The 12,991-nt window shown below is 48.5% G+C and overlaps 3 protein-coding genes across 8 annotated transcripts in view; 1 reads left to right on the top strand and 2 right to left on the bottom strand.

Annotated features, from left to right (window-relative positions):
- Positions 1 to 12,991, bottom strand: part of GDF7 (growth differentiation factor 7) — a 201,138-nt gene that overhangs the window by 13,367 nt on the left and 174,780 nt on the right. The window lies entirely within an intron of this gene.
- The window catches only part of LDAH (lipid droplet associated hydrolase), a 154,095-nt gene that overhangs the window by 45,499 nt on the left and 95,605 nt on the right, over positions 1 to 12,991 (top strand). The gene's annotated exons all lie outside the window — the stretch shown is intronic.
- LOC117356770 lies at positions 4,079 to 8,505 on the bottom strand. Its single transcript, XM_033936419.1, has 2 exons — positions 8,075 to 8,505; positions 4,079 to 5,248 (listed from the first exon to the last, which is right to left on the bottom strand). Exons 1-2 carry the CDS (start codon positions 8,478 to 8,480, stop codon positions 4,920 to 4,922), a joined length of 735 nt encoding a protein of 244 aa, XP_033792310.1. The 5' UTR covers positions 8,481 to 8,505; the 3' UTR covers positions 4,079 to 4,919.

The following is a 12,991-nucleotide window of genomic DNA, read 5'->3' as shown; positions in this document are numbered from 1 at the left end:
TTTCTTCTTGGTAGGACAATTCAAGCTCTTTCAAATGATCTAGAGCACAGTTCTTCAACCGCCGGTCCGCAGGAAATTTTTGCCGGTCCGCACAGGACCGGCAAGATTGACTCATTTGAACTTCCTGCCGGTCCGCGCAGGACCGGCAAGATCAGCATCGGAAGCGTGCGCTGGGCCGGAGAGATCTTGGGGAGCCTCCGACAGTGGCTTTCTCCCCTCTCTACAGCTCTCCTTTACTTCCCAGCGCAGCGATTCACGAAGGCAGCCTCGGGGCTTTTGCTGAGTCGCGGCTGCCTCTAATGATGCAACTTCCTCTTTCCTCAGAGGCGGCGCGACCCAACAAAGGACCCGAGGCTGCCTTCGTGAATCGCTGCGCTGGGAAGTAAGAAGAGCTGCTGGGAGGGGAGAAAACCACTATCAGTCTGGGAAGCTGCTGGGCAGGGGAAAAAAGGGACAGCTGCTACTGGAAAGGGAGAAGGAGAGATGCTTCTGGGAGGGGAGGAGGGAAAGGAATCTGGGAAGCTGCTGGGCCAGGAAAAAAAAGGGACAGCTGCTACTGGAGAGGGAGAAGGAGAAGGAGAGATGCATCTGGGAGGGGAGGAGGGAAAGGAATCTGGGAAGCTGCTGGGCCAGAAAAAAAAAGGGACAGCTGCTACTGGAGAGGGAGAAGGAGAAGGAGAGATGCATCTGGGAGGGGAGGAGGGAAAGGAATCTGGGAAGCTGCTGGGCTAGGAAAAAAAGGGACAGCTGCTACTGGAGAGGGAGAAGGAGACGGAGAGATGCTTCTGGGAGGGGAGGAGGGAAAGGAATCTGGGAAGCTGCTGGGCAAGATAAAAAAAGGGACAGCTGCTACTGGAGAGGGAGAAGAAGGAGAGATGCTTCTGGGAGGGGAGGAGGGAAAGGAATCTGGGAAGCTGCTGGGCAAGGAAAAAAAGGTACAGCTGCTACTGGAGAGGGAGAAGGAGAGATGCTTCTGGGAGGGGAGGAGGGAAAGGAATCTGGGAAGCTGCTGGGCAAGGAAAAAAAAGGGACAGCTGCTACTGGAGAGGGAGACGGAGAGATGCTGCTGGGAGGGGAGGAAGGGAAGAGAGTTACTGCTGGACAGGAGGAGGAGGGAAGGGAGAATGAAAAAAGGAAGGAAACAGCTGGCAGAGAGATTAGAGGAGGGGAAGGGGAGACACAGGCATGAGAAAGTAGAGAGATTGATGATAGGAAGAGGTCAGCAGAAAAATAAGCAGAGGGACAACGATGATAGATCTGGTGTAGGAGAGATAAAAATGAAGAGAGCAGTGAAGCTGGAATGAATCATGTAAATAGGAGAGAGGGGCACAAGCTGGATGGAAAGGGGAGAGGGACATAGAAAGAAGACAGATACCATATGGAAGGGGGAGAGGACAGATAGTGGATGGAAGGGGCAGATGCTGGATTGAAGAGACAGAGAGGGCATACGCTGGAAGGAAGAGAGTGAAAAAAAGATTGAAAGCAGAAACCAGAGACGACAAAAGGTAGAAAAAAATAATTTTATTTCTATTTTGTGATTAGAATATATCAGATTTGAAATATATATCCTGCTAGAGCTGGTGTTAGACATAACTGGGGACTGCAAAACCCAGGCAGTGCTTCTTTAGCTTTCAGCTGGCTTAGGGCGCTCTCTGACCAGGGGGCAGTTGCCCTAGTTGCACTCCCCTAAAACTATTCCTGTCATGTGTTACTTCAGTATTCTGTTAGCATGATATTTCTGTGTAGCATTCTGTAATAATTTGGCTTGTTCAGTTTTCTTGATAGTAGAGGGGATATATGTGAAGGGGAGGGGAGACAGGGGTTTTGTTGATCCTTGCTCTGAATTATTTGTATTTATAAAATGACAATTCTACAGAATATTGTTTCTTTTTATACTTTAATAAAATACATTCAATATAAAATCATAACTGAGGCTTGTGTGGATGGGATCAGATGATTTGTGGGGACCGAGCTCGCGGAGATGGGGCGGAAACGGGATTTTTAAATTTTAGTCCTAGTAGTTTGCCGGTCCACAAAATAATTATTTTTTTTCTGCCGGTCCACGGGTGTAAAAAGGTTGAAGAACACTGATCTAGAGCAGTGTTTCTCAACCTGCAGTACGCGTACCCCAGGGGGGTACATGGGCTGCCTGTTGGGGGTACAGAGGCTGGCCGCTGCCCAGGTTCTCTCCCTACCTGCCTCCCACTGAAGATGCCACAGATTCCTCCACTGATTGGCTGGCACGGGGAATTGATGTCGGGTGGAAGGCTTGTGGGCCGGTGGTGTGCAATCGCACGCGCCTAGCCCTTCCTTGCCCGGGGTTGCGTCAGCGGCGGGGGATGATTGGATGGAGCGTGTAAGGTGGCGACGACAGGTGCGGTGGCTGCGGGGTGAGGCAGCGGACTGGGGGGGGGGGTGGATGTTGCGTGTTGGGTGGCAGGGAGGAATCGGCGGCGGTTTCAGCAGAGGGCAGGCAGGCTTCAGCATGGGATGGCTTCGGGGGAGGGAAGAAGGGGGTAGGACAAAGGCTTGGAGGCAGTGAGGGGGGAGGGGCCACAAACTCAACAGAGAAAGAAAAGGGGGCATGAACATTGGAGACAGAATGGAGAGAGAAAGGGGACACTAACTTGGGACATAGGTAGGGAAAGAATAGAATGGGAGAATTATTGAGCATGAGTGTGTGAGTGAGAGATGGTGCACATGGGGAAAGGAAGAAAGGAAAATTGGGCATGGCAAGAGAGAGGCTGGCCCGGACCTTCTCTCCGACATCAGAATTGACATCGGGGGGAAGGCTTTTGGGCCAGTTGCATGCAATCACTGCACATGTCTGGACCTTCCTTGCCCACAGTTGTGGAGGGGGATAATTGAATGGAGCTGGTGGGTAGTGGCGGCAGCAGACCGGGGGGAGGAGGAGGAATCAGCGGCGGGTTGTGACATGGTGTTGGAGAGGGGTGATAGAAGGAGAAATGGGCATGAGGCTGGTGGGTAGTGGTGAAAAATGCTGGAGCTTGGGCAGGGGTACTCGGTTGGTATTTGTTAGGCTTAGGGTGTACTTGGCTTGAAAAGGTTGAGAAACACTGATTTGTAGAATAACATTAAGTGCTATTTTTTAGGTGCCATTTATAGAATTTAGTCCTAAATGTGCATTTTATAGGGTCCAATAATAAATAAACATTCCCTCTCTTTACTAGTGTATTTGTAGGATCTTTGTGTAAAACTACTATTCAACATCTGTATATTTTCTTTTAATTCACACTCATTGTTCCTCTAACCTCTGAAGGAATGAGGTTAGTGTTTGACCTAAAATGCCAAGTTGAGAATATACAAGAGGCAACTACTGTAATGCCTGGTAGTACACATGGTATTGAAATCTACATTTGTATATTTTTTTTCCAGTTTGTGTTCCTGTGATAAATACTTGATAGAACCAAGTAGCCTACTTTGCCTGTTCTCTACACCCCAGTCACTCTATTCTGCAAAGAACTGCATGGTTTTAGAAGGGGTTCTAGGATCATTACAGGATTTCTGAGTATTTATAAGGACCGGAATTCTTTGGCTTGCAGTACCAATCAGTTTCAAATGGATGGCATCCAAATTGTAGTAGAAGTGTTTCCAAGCTTTGTTCTGTTACAAGGAAACGCTTACTGCTTGGAGTTGTGAATGCCATTTTATTTAGGTTGATGAATAGACATTTGAAAGGAGTGTTATAGTTTCTTGATCATTATACTGTTTGAAGTGGAAAGGGGACGATCTAGACAGAACTGGCAGCGTAGGAGTATGAATGCATGCAAACTATTACTTGGTACACAGTGCTAATATATATTATCAGAGTATTGTGCAGGACCGTGCATCATTGATAAATATGAGTATTTTCACTAATATAGATCAGACACAACAGAGCCCTCATAGTTATGGTATGCTGATAATATTAATCTACTGAAAGTCAGTAACCAATTTATTATTGTAGTGGGGGCCTAATTAAACATTAAAAAACAGAATATTCAACACCCAAAAAGTTTAAAAAAAAAATCTACAGCCTTTATTATATCATACTTTTCTAGTGCAGAGAGTACCGTAGTCTTGAATATTGGGTTATGTTCGTCTCTAATCATGAGATTGCAGAAGGCATCAGCTATCCTGGGACAGCTCTGACTGCGAGAAGACACAGACTATCGGGCATAGAAATCTGTAGCGAGCAGGATACCCCATGCTTAGCCGGCTTTCACTAATAAGTTTGGGGGCTCATGTTCCCTTTGGAGCTCACGCCTGATTTATCAGGAGCTTGAGTGCAGGCTGTGTGGACACGGATGGGTATTCGGACTTTAGTGGTGCCAGATGCATTGTTCCTCCCCCCATTGACACATGCAGAGGGGGTTTGAGGCCTCAGTCCAGACTACGGTGTAACTGGCAGCCTGAAGATACAAGTATATGGACCTTTGCAGACTTGTATGAGGCAGAAGTCTTCTCAGTGTATCAGCTGCAGCTCAGCAGTTCCCAGCACCAGCAACGCACAGTGAGAAGCTTCTTCAAGAGCTGGGTTGGATTATCAACTTTCGGATAAGCCATCTGAAGCCAATACAGTCTCTGGAGAACTTGGGAATGTGATTCAGCACGGCGGAAGGCTGCATTTTCCTGCCTGAGACACTCCAGATTTCATAGCTTCTGACAATGCCATCTCCTTCAGCATAGCACTATCTCCAAGTGCTGGGGTCTATGATAGTGACCATAGAGGTTGTGCCTAGGGTGAGAGTTCATATTCGCTCCTTACAGAAAATGTTATTGTCCCGTTGGTCCCTGCAGAAGGTACTCTCTTCAGACACTGCTGTCTTTGACAGTGGAGACATAACACAGTTTAAGTTTGTGGCTTTGGATAGAGCCTTTTGGGAGGCATATATTTACAACTATCCTCTTGAGTGCTCCTAACAACAGATGCAAGCCTTGAAGCTGGGGAGATCATTACGAGGGTCATCCAATTCAGGGTGATGGTCACCCTCGCAGAAGAAATGGTCTATCAGTTGGCTGGAAATGTGAGCCAGCGCATAATGTTGATAATGTTGCAAAGCTCTCTTGAAGGCAAAATGGCCAGGGTCTCTTCGGACAATGTCACAGTAATGGCCTATGTCAGGAGAAAGGGGGGTACCAGGTATGCTCTGTTGAGACTGGAGATGGTTTGGATAAGCTGGAGTGAGCTTCAACAGTAACTCCAGTATTTGGAACTTAAGGACATTACTGGATGGACTTCTAAAGTCTATGGCCCAGAAATAACAAAGAAAAAAGACATTTTAATTTAATCATGAAATTATAGTGCATGTAATACATGGATGTCTTTGTCTGCTGTCATTTACTATTAGTGTTCTCCCTAGCGCCTTTTAGCCGGGCACTTTGCCTGGCTAATTTAGGTAAGTGCCCAGCTGTCATCTTGGTCGTGAATTCACCTCAGCCTGACTTTTTTTTTTTTTTTTAAGCACCAGCAAGCGGGTTTTCAGCTTTATTTATTTTTTATTTTTCCTACTGCTGGTTGGTTTTTACAGTCGTAGTTGGAGGCAGGGGCTGCAGGCTCATTACGACCGAGTGCACAAAACAGGAAGAACCCCAATGTCCTGTTTGCTTTCATTCTGCTGCTGATTCTGAAAGACAGGCTGATCTGTTTCTGCAGGACATTGGTTTCACTTTGCAGGAGAACCAATCAGAGGAGAGAGTAAGCTAGCAGGTGCGTGCTCAAGTAACTGCTGCTCACATATGGAAAAGGAGGAAGAAGGTGCCTAAGAGGAATAAAGCAGGTTCAAGAAATAGATTTGCTACAGGCTAAGGCGGGAGATAGGGCAGGGAGGGAAGCTTACAACTTGGTGCTCTTGCTTGCGTCGGACCTTCCTTGCTACTGGGTCCTGTCTACTTTCTGTTTCCGCGAAGGCAGGACCTGGCAGCGAGGAAGGCCCAAAGCAAGCAAGAGCACCAAGTTGTAAGCTTCCCTCCGTCATTGACCTATCTCCCGCCTTAGCCTGTAGCGAATCTGCGGGGGGTGGGGGGTGGGGGGGAAGAGACCAGGGAAGGGAGAGGAGAGGAAAGAGAGATGCCAAGATCATTGGATGTAGAGAAAGGAAAGGAGATACCAGCCCATGAAGGGGGAGGGAGAAATGTCAGGGCATATCGGGGAGGGGGAAGGAGACAGATGCCAGACCAGGGGAAAGGAAGGAAGGAGGGAGGGATAGAAAAGAAGGAGTGGAGATACCAGATAATGGAGGGGGTGGGGGAGATGGAAGGAGAGGAGAGATGCCAGGGCATGAGTGAGGGAAGGCAAACTAAGGAGACAAATGCCAGACCAGAGGGAAAGGAAGGAGAGAAGGTGCCAGAGGCAAGGAAGGAGAGATGGGAGAAGAGAGGGATGCCAGGGCATGGGGGGAGAGAAGAGAAGGAGATAGAGATGCCGGACCATGGGGTGGAGTGGGAAGGAAGGAAGGAAAGGAGAAGAGCGAGATGGCAGAGCATAGAATAGAGGGAGGGTGGAGACAATAAAAATGGAGAAGGGGTGAAGCTGAAATGAATCATGTACAAAGGAGAGAAACGGCACAGGATATACAGTTTATTGAAGGGACATAGAAAGAGGGAAGATGCCATATGGAAGAGAGAGAGAGGGTGGGCAGTGGATGGAAGGGGCGGAGAGAGGGTGGACAGTGGATGGAAAGGGTAGAGAGAGAGAGGGCAGAGGGTGGGTGGAAGGGGCAAAGAGAGAGGGCAGTTGTTGCATGAAAGGGAGAGAGGACAAATACTGAATAGAAAGAAGAGAGCGAAGAGAAGATGATTAAAGCAGAAACGACAAAAAGGCAGAAATAAATTTTCTTTGTTGCTTTATGTAGAATCAAGTAGCGTTGTAACTGTAGTGATAAAAGTCTATAAATAGGAAATGGAAATAAGGCAATTTTGGGGGTTACTAAACCCCTTTCCTCAGGTCAGGACAGGATACCATAACAGCAGTATAATGTACTGTCTTTATTATTATTTATTTATTGCTTTTAAAATTTTTTATAAGAAACCTCTTGTACAGAATATTGAAAATAAGAGAAATAACATATTTAAACAAGACAGAATCTTAATTAGGCAATACCATTCTTAATCAATACTATTAATCGCATAATATGGATCCAAAAATTCCAGTGAGTGCTAGTGAAATTAAATCATATTATTAACAAGAAAAGCAAAACATCTGACTGCAGTAGTAGGAGTCTACCTAATTACTTTACTATTGCTGTTGTTTCATTTACCCCTTCCAGGCGTTTCGTAGATAGGAACCCTGTTAATTGAGAAGGGTCAAAGAATACGTATGTGTTGAATCTATATTTAACAATACATTTACAGGGATATCGTAATAAAAAAAGACCTCCCATCATTGTTACCCCTGGTTTAAGAAGCAAGAATTGTCACCTACGTTTTTGGGTATCTTTAGTCACGTCCGGGAACATCTGTATCTTTAGTCCCAAAAATTCTTTATGTCTTTTTAAAGAACATTTTTAATAGCTAGTCTCTATCCGGCAATAAAGCCACTGTTAGTATTAACATAGCAGGTTTTACTATATCCTTCAATGATGTTTCCAGGATTGCAGTAGTGTCCATTTGTAAATCCTGTTTTGGAAGAGGAAGGTCTTCTTGTTCTTTCGCTAGTAAATAGAATACTTGTACAAAAGGAGGAAGCATTTCTTCTGAAATATTCAAATTTTCCATAAGGTATTTTTTCAACATTTCTTTTGAGGAAATCATTGGAGTTTTTGGAAAATTTAATAATCTGAGATTACTAGAGCGGGAATTATTTTCCAAATTTTCAATTTTTCTTCTCAAATTAGTATTATCCCTAATAAGGGTAGTCTGTAATTGCTTCACTCCTAACAAATCTTTTTCAATATTTCTACCTTATTTTTCATTATAACAGTCTCTTGTTTAAAATTTTTTAATTCTTCTTTTTGTTCTAATACTATTTTTTCCAGTTCCTTTATCTGTGGGAACAATGACTGGCCCAAACTAACGACTAAGCCCCATAAGGAATCCAGGGTAACATTGGGAGGTTTTACAAAGGAAAAAGTACCTGTATGTATTGGGTGGATTGTCTCAACCTCCAGATTTCTCTCTGCTTCACCTTGTCTTTCCATCTGCTCCATAGCTATTCCTGCCGCAGGCTCGATGAATTCTGTAGCCTGGCTCAACGAATCCTCCTGGGAGAACAAGTCTGCCTCCTCGGCTAGACTGTCCTCTCTAGGTGAGCTGGCTCCCTGCAGCTGTGGAGGCGGGGTCTTTGCGTCGGGGCTCAGAGTCGCATCTAGCCCAGGGAGGTTCACAACGGCTTCACTCACTGCCAGGACCTCCAGCGGGCGATTCCCCAGCATTACCGTCTCCTGCTGCAGGCGCCTCAGTATTTCATCTATTGTGAGCAGAGGAGAGGTTTCTGGGCGCCGTGAGGCTCCACCAGCGCTCTTGCCTCTCCTCTTCGGCATTCCGATGATGTAAGTAAAACTTTAGGGAGAATTACTGAAAGCGTCTCCCCGCAGTCAGATCATCGCGGCCATCTTGGATCCCTGCCCACGAAGTGATCTATGTTCTGTATACTGTACTGTCTTGAAGAAAGATTTGGCCTCTGAAAACTAATTGAAAAATGGATTAGTCCAATAAAATGGTATTTTCTTATTTCTTGTTATTTCTTTTATTTCTATTTGTTTATTTGTAAAGTGGCGATTGTTATGTAACAGGTGTTTTTTTTTTTTTCAAATTTACATCTACTGTCTATATTTTGCACAGTATTAGGGGACATGTGTCACTATTTCTGTGGTGTTGCATTGTATGCAGAGTCTGGTTTCTTGGTGGTTTAGTTTAACTTTTGTCTACATATTTCTATTTTTAGTTTGTGATTATTCCATATTGGGCGAGGGTGTTTCTGTGTTCTGTGTGTATTAAAAGGACATGGTTTTCTGTTAGCATCGATTGTACAGGATCAATTGACTGTGCAGGATCTGGCTTGTTTAGTTTTACAATGCGTGTGTTGGTGTTCTAGTGCTCACTGCAGTGTTTAAGATGCTGCCTTTTTCTAGGTGTACCCTTGTTGTGTGACTCATGCATTATTACTAAAAATAACTTTTTTCTATAGAGGGGGTTGTTAAAAAATAATCAGCACTGGCTGTCATATATACTAGGTACGTCACTGGATTTAATGACCCTATTCTAACTTTACTGTTGATGTAAGTGTTTTTATCCCAGGACAAGCAGGCAGGTATTCTCACTAGTGGGTGATGTCATCAGACAGAGCCCCGGTACGGACGTCTCACAAGCACGTGTTGCTTGTAGAAACTTAAAGTTTCTAGATGCCCGCACCGCGCATGCGCCGGTGCCTTCCTACCCGGAGATCCGGGCATGTCTCCTCAGTTCTTTCTTTTCCGCGGAGCTGAGAAGTTCAACTTCTTCATGCGCTAGCTGAATTCAGTTAAATTTGCCTTCCTTGTCCGCGTTTTCGTTTCTTTTAATTACAGTTAACAGTTCTTTTCTTTTTCAGTAAAAAAAAAAAAAAAAAAAAGAGAAGGTTATTTCCTCCGGCGGGTCGAACGGGCCGGCCACGTGGCTCAGGCCCACGGGCTTCGACCTCGCGGCGGAGATTTTCCGGCCTATGTCCCGGCCAATCACCGGTTTTAAAAAGTGCAGCAAGTGCCAACGCGCGATTTCACTCACGGACCCTCACTGGCGCTGTTTGCAGTGTTTGGGCCCTGACCACATCCCGAAATCGTGCGGGCCTTGCTCTACCCTTACGGCACGCTCATTCAAGCGGCGTTGCCTATTGTGGGAATCGATGTTCAAGATGGACGCAGCTAAGGATCCCTCAGCCTCCACTTCATCTGATACCTCCCCGGTTCGGGCGAAACCGGCATCGACTCCTCCTGCATCGAGTGCGGTGAAACCGGCATCGCTCGCCCCGACACCATCCACGAGCTCGACGTCGGTGCCTGCCCCGGTCTCCTCGGTTCAGGTACCTCTTCCTTCCACAGTGCCACCAATGGTCATCAAAGTGCCGAAAGCTACTAAGCAGAAGCACTCGACCTCGAAGGAGCGCGATGCCCGTGCAGGAGGACCCCCTTTCGGTGCGGATCCCTCCCTATCGGCTTCGCTACGGTCCGTGCTGGAAGCTCAATTCGTTGAGCTCATGCAGACCATCGGACCCGGGCTCATCGCTGCCATACAGAGTGACCTCCCGGTACCGGTCCAAAGGGGCGGTCCGCCCCCTCCCCCTCCCCCACACCGTTCGACCTCGACAACCGACGAGGACGAACGGGGGAGGGCGGCGATACCCACGCGGCAAGCCTCGCTTACCGACATGCCGCCATTAGAACCCATTACGCCTCCGCGCCAACATGGGACCAGACCTCCGATCGATACTCGAAGCCCTGGGCATAGTCAGGAAGAGTTCCTCCGTACTCCTTACCAGACTTGGGTAGCATCGCAGGAACCCGCATCGCAAACCCAGTGGCGATCCACTGCTTCCAGCCCTATCCACTTGGGGGCCTCGGGAGACCATGCGATGCACAGACGATCCCGATCCCCGTCCCGCCACCGAGACGGGCACTGATCGAGACACTCATCCTGGCACTCCTCACGCCATTCGGAGGTGTCACCGCAGAAAAAACTGCAACGTAGGGGATACTCCTCATCAGAGGCGTCCCCTCCGAGGGGCCCGGAGTACGAGGAGACACCGGTGCCCGATTCTCCTTGTCACTCCCCGATGTCCACGGACCTGGAGGCCTCCTCCTCCGCCAGCCCGTCCCACAGACCGACGCTGGCGGAACAATTGTCCTTCTCATCATTCCTCCGACAAATGGCGGATGATCTGGATGTGACCCTTGACACGGGCTCCCGATACTCCAAAGAGTATCTGGACACCATGCATTTACCTAACCCTCCAACGGAGTCGCTTCGGCTCCCCCTGCATAAATTACTGGACCAGACCTTCATGCAGTGCTTCGAAACGCCGTATTCCATACCGGCGATCCCCAGCAAACTCGATGCTCGATACCGCATCGTGCACCATAAAGGGTTCGAGGGCCCTCAACTCTCCCACCAATCCCTGCTGGTCGAGTCCTCCCTAAAACGCTCTCATCCCTCCCAGGTCTACGCCTCTGTACCGCCGGGCCGAGAGGGGAGAACGATGGACAAATTTGGTAGAAAATTCTACCAAAACTCCATGATGGCGTCACGGGTGCTAAACTACAACTTCTTTTTCTCTTCCTATCTGGAGTTCTTCTTGCCGGTGCTCCGCAAGTTCACTCCGTTCATAGACAACCAAGCTCGATTCGAGTTCGAGGAAGTGGTAGCCTCCCTCTCCCAATTACGCCTCCAGCTGATGCAATCCTCCTTCGATGCATTCGAACTCTCGGCACGCGCCGCCGCGAGCGCGGTAGCTATGCGTCGCCTGGCATGGCTCCGTACCATCGATATGGATCCCAACCTACAGGACAGACTCGCCAACGTACCATGTGCTGGAGCTGACCTGTTCGATGAGTCTATCGAAACTGTTACCAAGAAGCTGTCGGATCATGAAAAATCCTTTCAATCCATCCTGCGGCCCAAACCCAAACCTCAACAGTCTCGACCTTCCAGGCCACCCCTGATTTACCAGCGGCGTTACATGCCCAGACAAACGCCTGCTGCGAGACAGCCTGCGAAGAGACAACCTCCCCAGAAGTCTCAGCAAAAACCTCAGCCACCGGCCGTACCTAAGGCCCCCCAGCCCTTTTGACGCCCCCCCCGGGAGCATAACCTCGGCCTCTCCCATAGGGGGCCGCCTCCATCTTTTTTACCATCGATGGGAGGCCATAACTACGGACCTATGGGTCCTCACCATCATAAGAGAAGGATACTCTCTTCAATTCCACCGGGTCCCCCCGGACCATCCTCCAAGAGAGTATCCTTCAAGCTCGACGCAGACCGCCCTTCTTCTTCAGGAAGTCCAAACCTTACTCCAGCTTCGGGCTGTCGAGCCGGTCCCGTCAGACCAATTGAACCGAGGGTTTTACTCCCGGTACTTCCTCGTCCCGAAGAAAACGGGCGACCTGCGACCCATTTTAGACCTTCGGGCCCTCAACAAGTTCCTGGTCAAAGAGAAGTTTCGCATGTTGACTTTGGCTTCTCTATACCCCCTCCTCGAGCAGAACGACTGGTTATGCTCCCTGGATCTCAAGGAGGCCTACACTCACATCCCCATTCACCCGGCCTCCCGAAAGTTCCTCAGATTTCGGGTGGGAAATCTGCACCTACAGTATCGAGTGCTACCATTCGGCCTATCTTCGTCCCCCAGAGTCTTCACAAAGTGCCTGGTGGTAGTGGCCGCAGCACTCCGGGACAGGGGTCTACAGGTATTCCCATACCTCGAAGACTGGCTCATCAAGGCCCCGTCAGCCCCAGAGGTCACTTCGGCGGCCTTGGCTACAACCTACTTCCTCCAGAATTTGGGCTTCGAGATCAACTTCTCCAAGTCTCATCTACAACCCACCCAGTCCCTCCCCTTCATCGGAGCGGTCCTGGACACCACCCGACTCCGAGCATTCCTACCTCGGCAACGCATGGAGTCTCTTCTTCATCTCTGCCAGTCGGTGTCTACTCGCCAAACCCTACCGGCGAGACAACTGATGGTGCTCCTGGGCCATATGGCCTCCACAGTACATGTGACACCCTTTGCCAGACTCCACCTCAGGATCCCCCAGTGGACCCTGGCATCACAGTGGAATCAGACATCCGATCCACTATCCAAACACATCTTAGTCACACCTGCTCTTCGGCAGTCTCTACTTTGGTGGATGACCTCTTCGAATCTATCCAGAGGTTTGCTGATGCACTCTCCCCCCCATCAGAAAGTTCTCACGACCGATTCGTCGAATTACGCATGGGGGGCCCACCTGGAGGGTCTCCGCACCCAAGGATTCTGGACCAATGCGGAGAGACTACACCAAATCAATCTACTGGAACTCAG

Source organism: Geotrypetes seraphini, chromosome 3 (genome assembly GCF_902459505.1).
Source record: "Geotrypetes seraphini chromosome 3, aGeoSer1.1, whole genome shotgun sequence".
Taxonomy (NCBI): domain Eukaryota; kingdom Metazoa; phylum Chordata; class Amphibia; order Gymnophiona; family Dermophiidae; genus Geotrypetes; species Geotrypetes seraphini.
The sequence above is the reverse complement of the archived record's forward strand: the minus strand, read 5'-3'. Positions and strand labels throughout refer to the sequence as shown.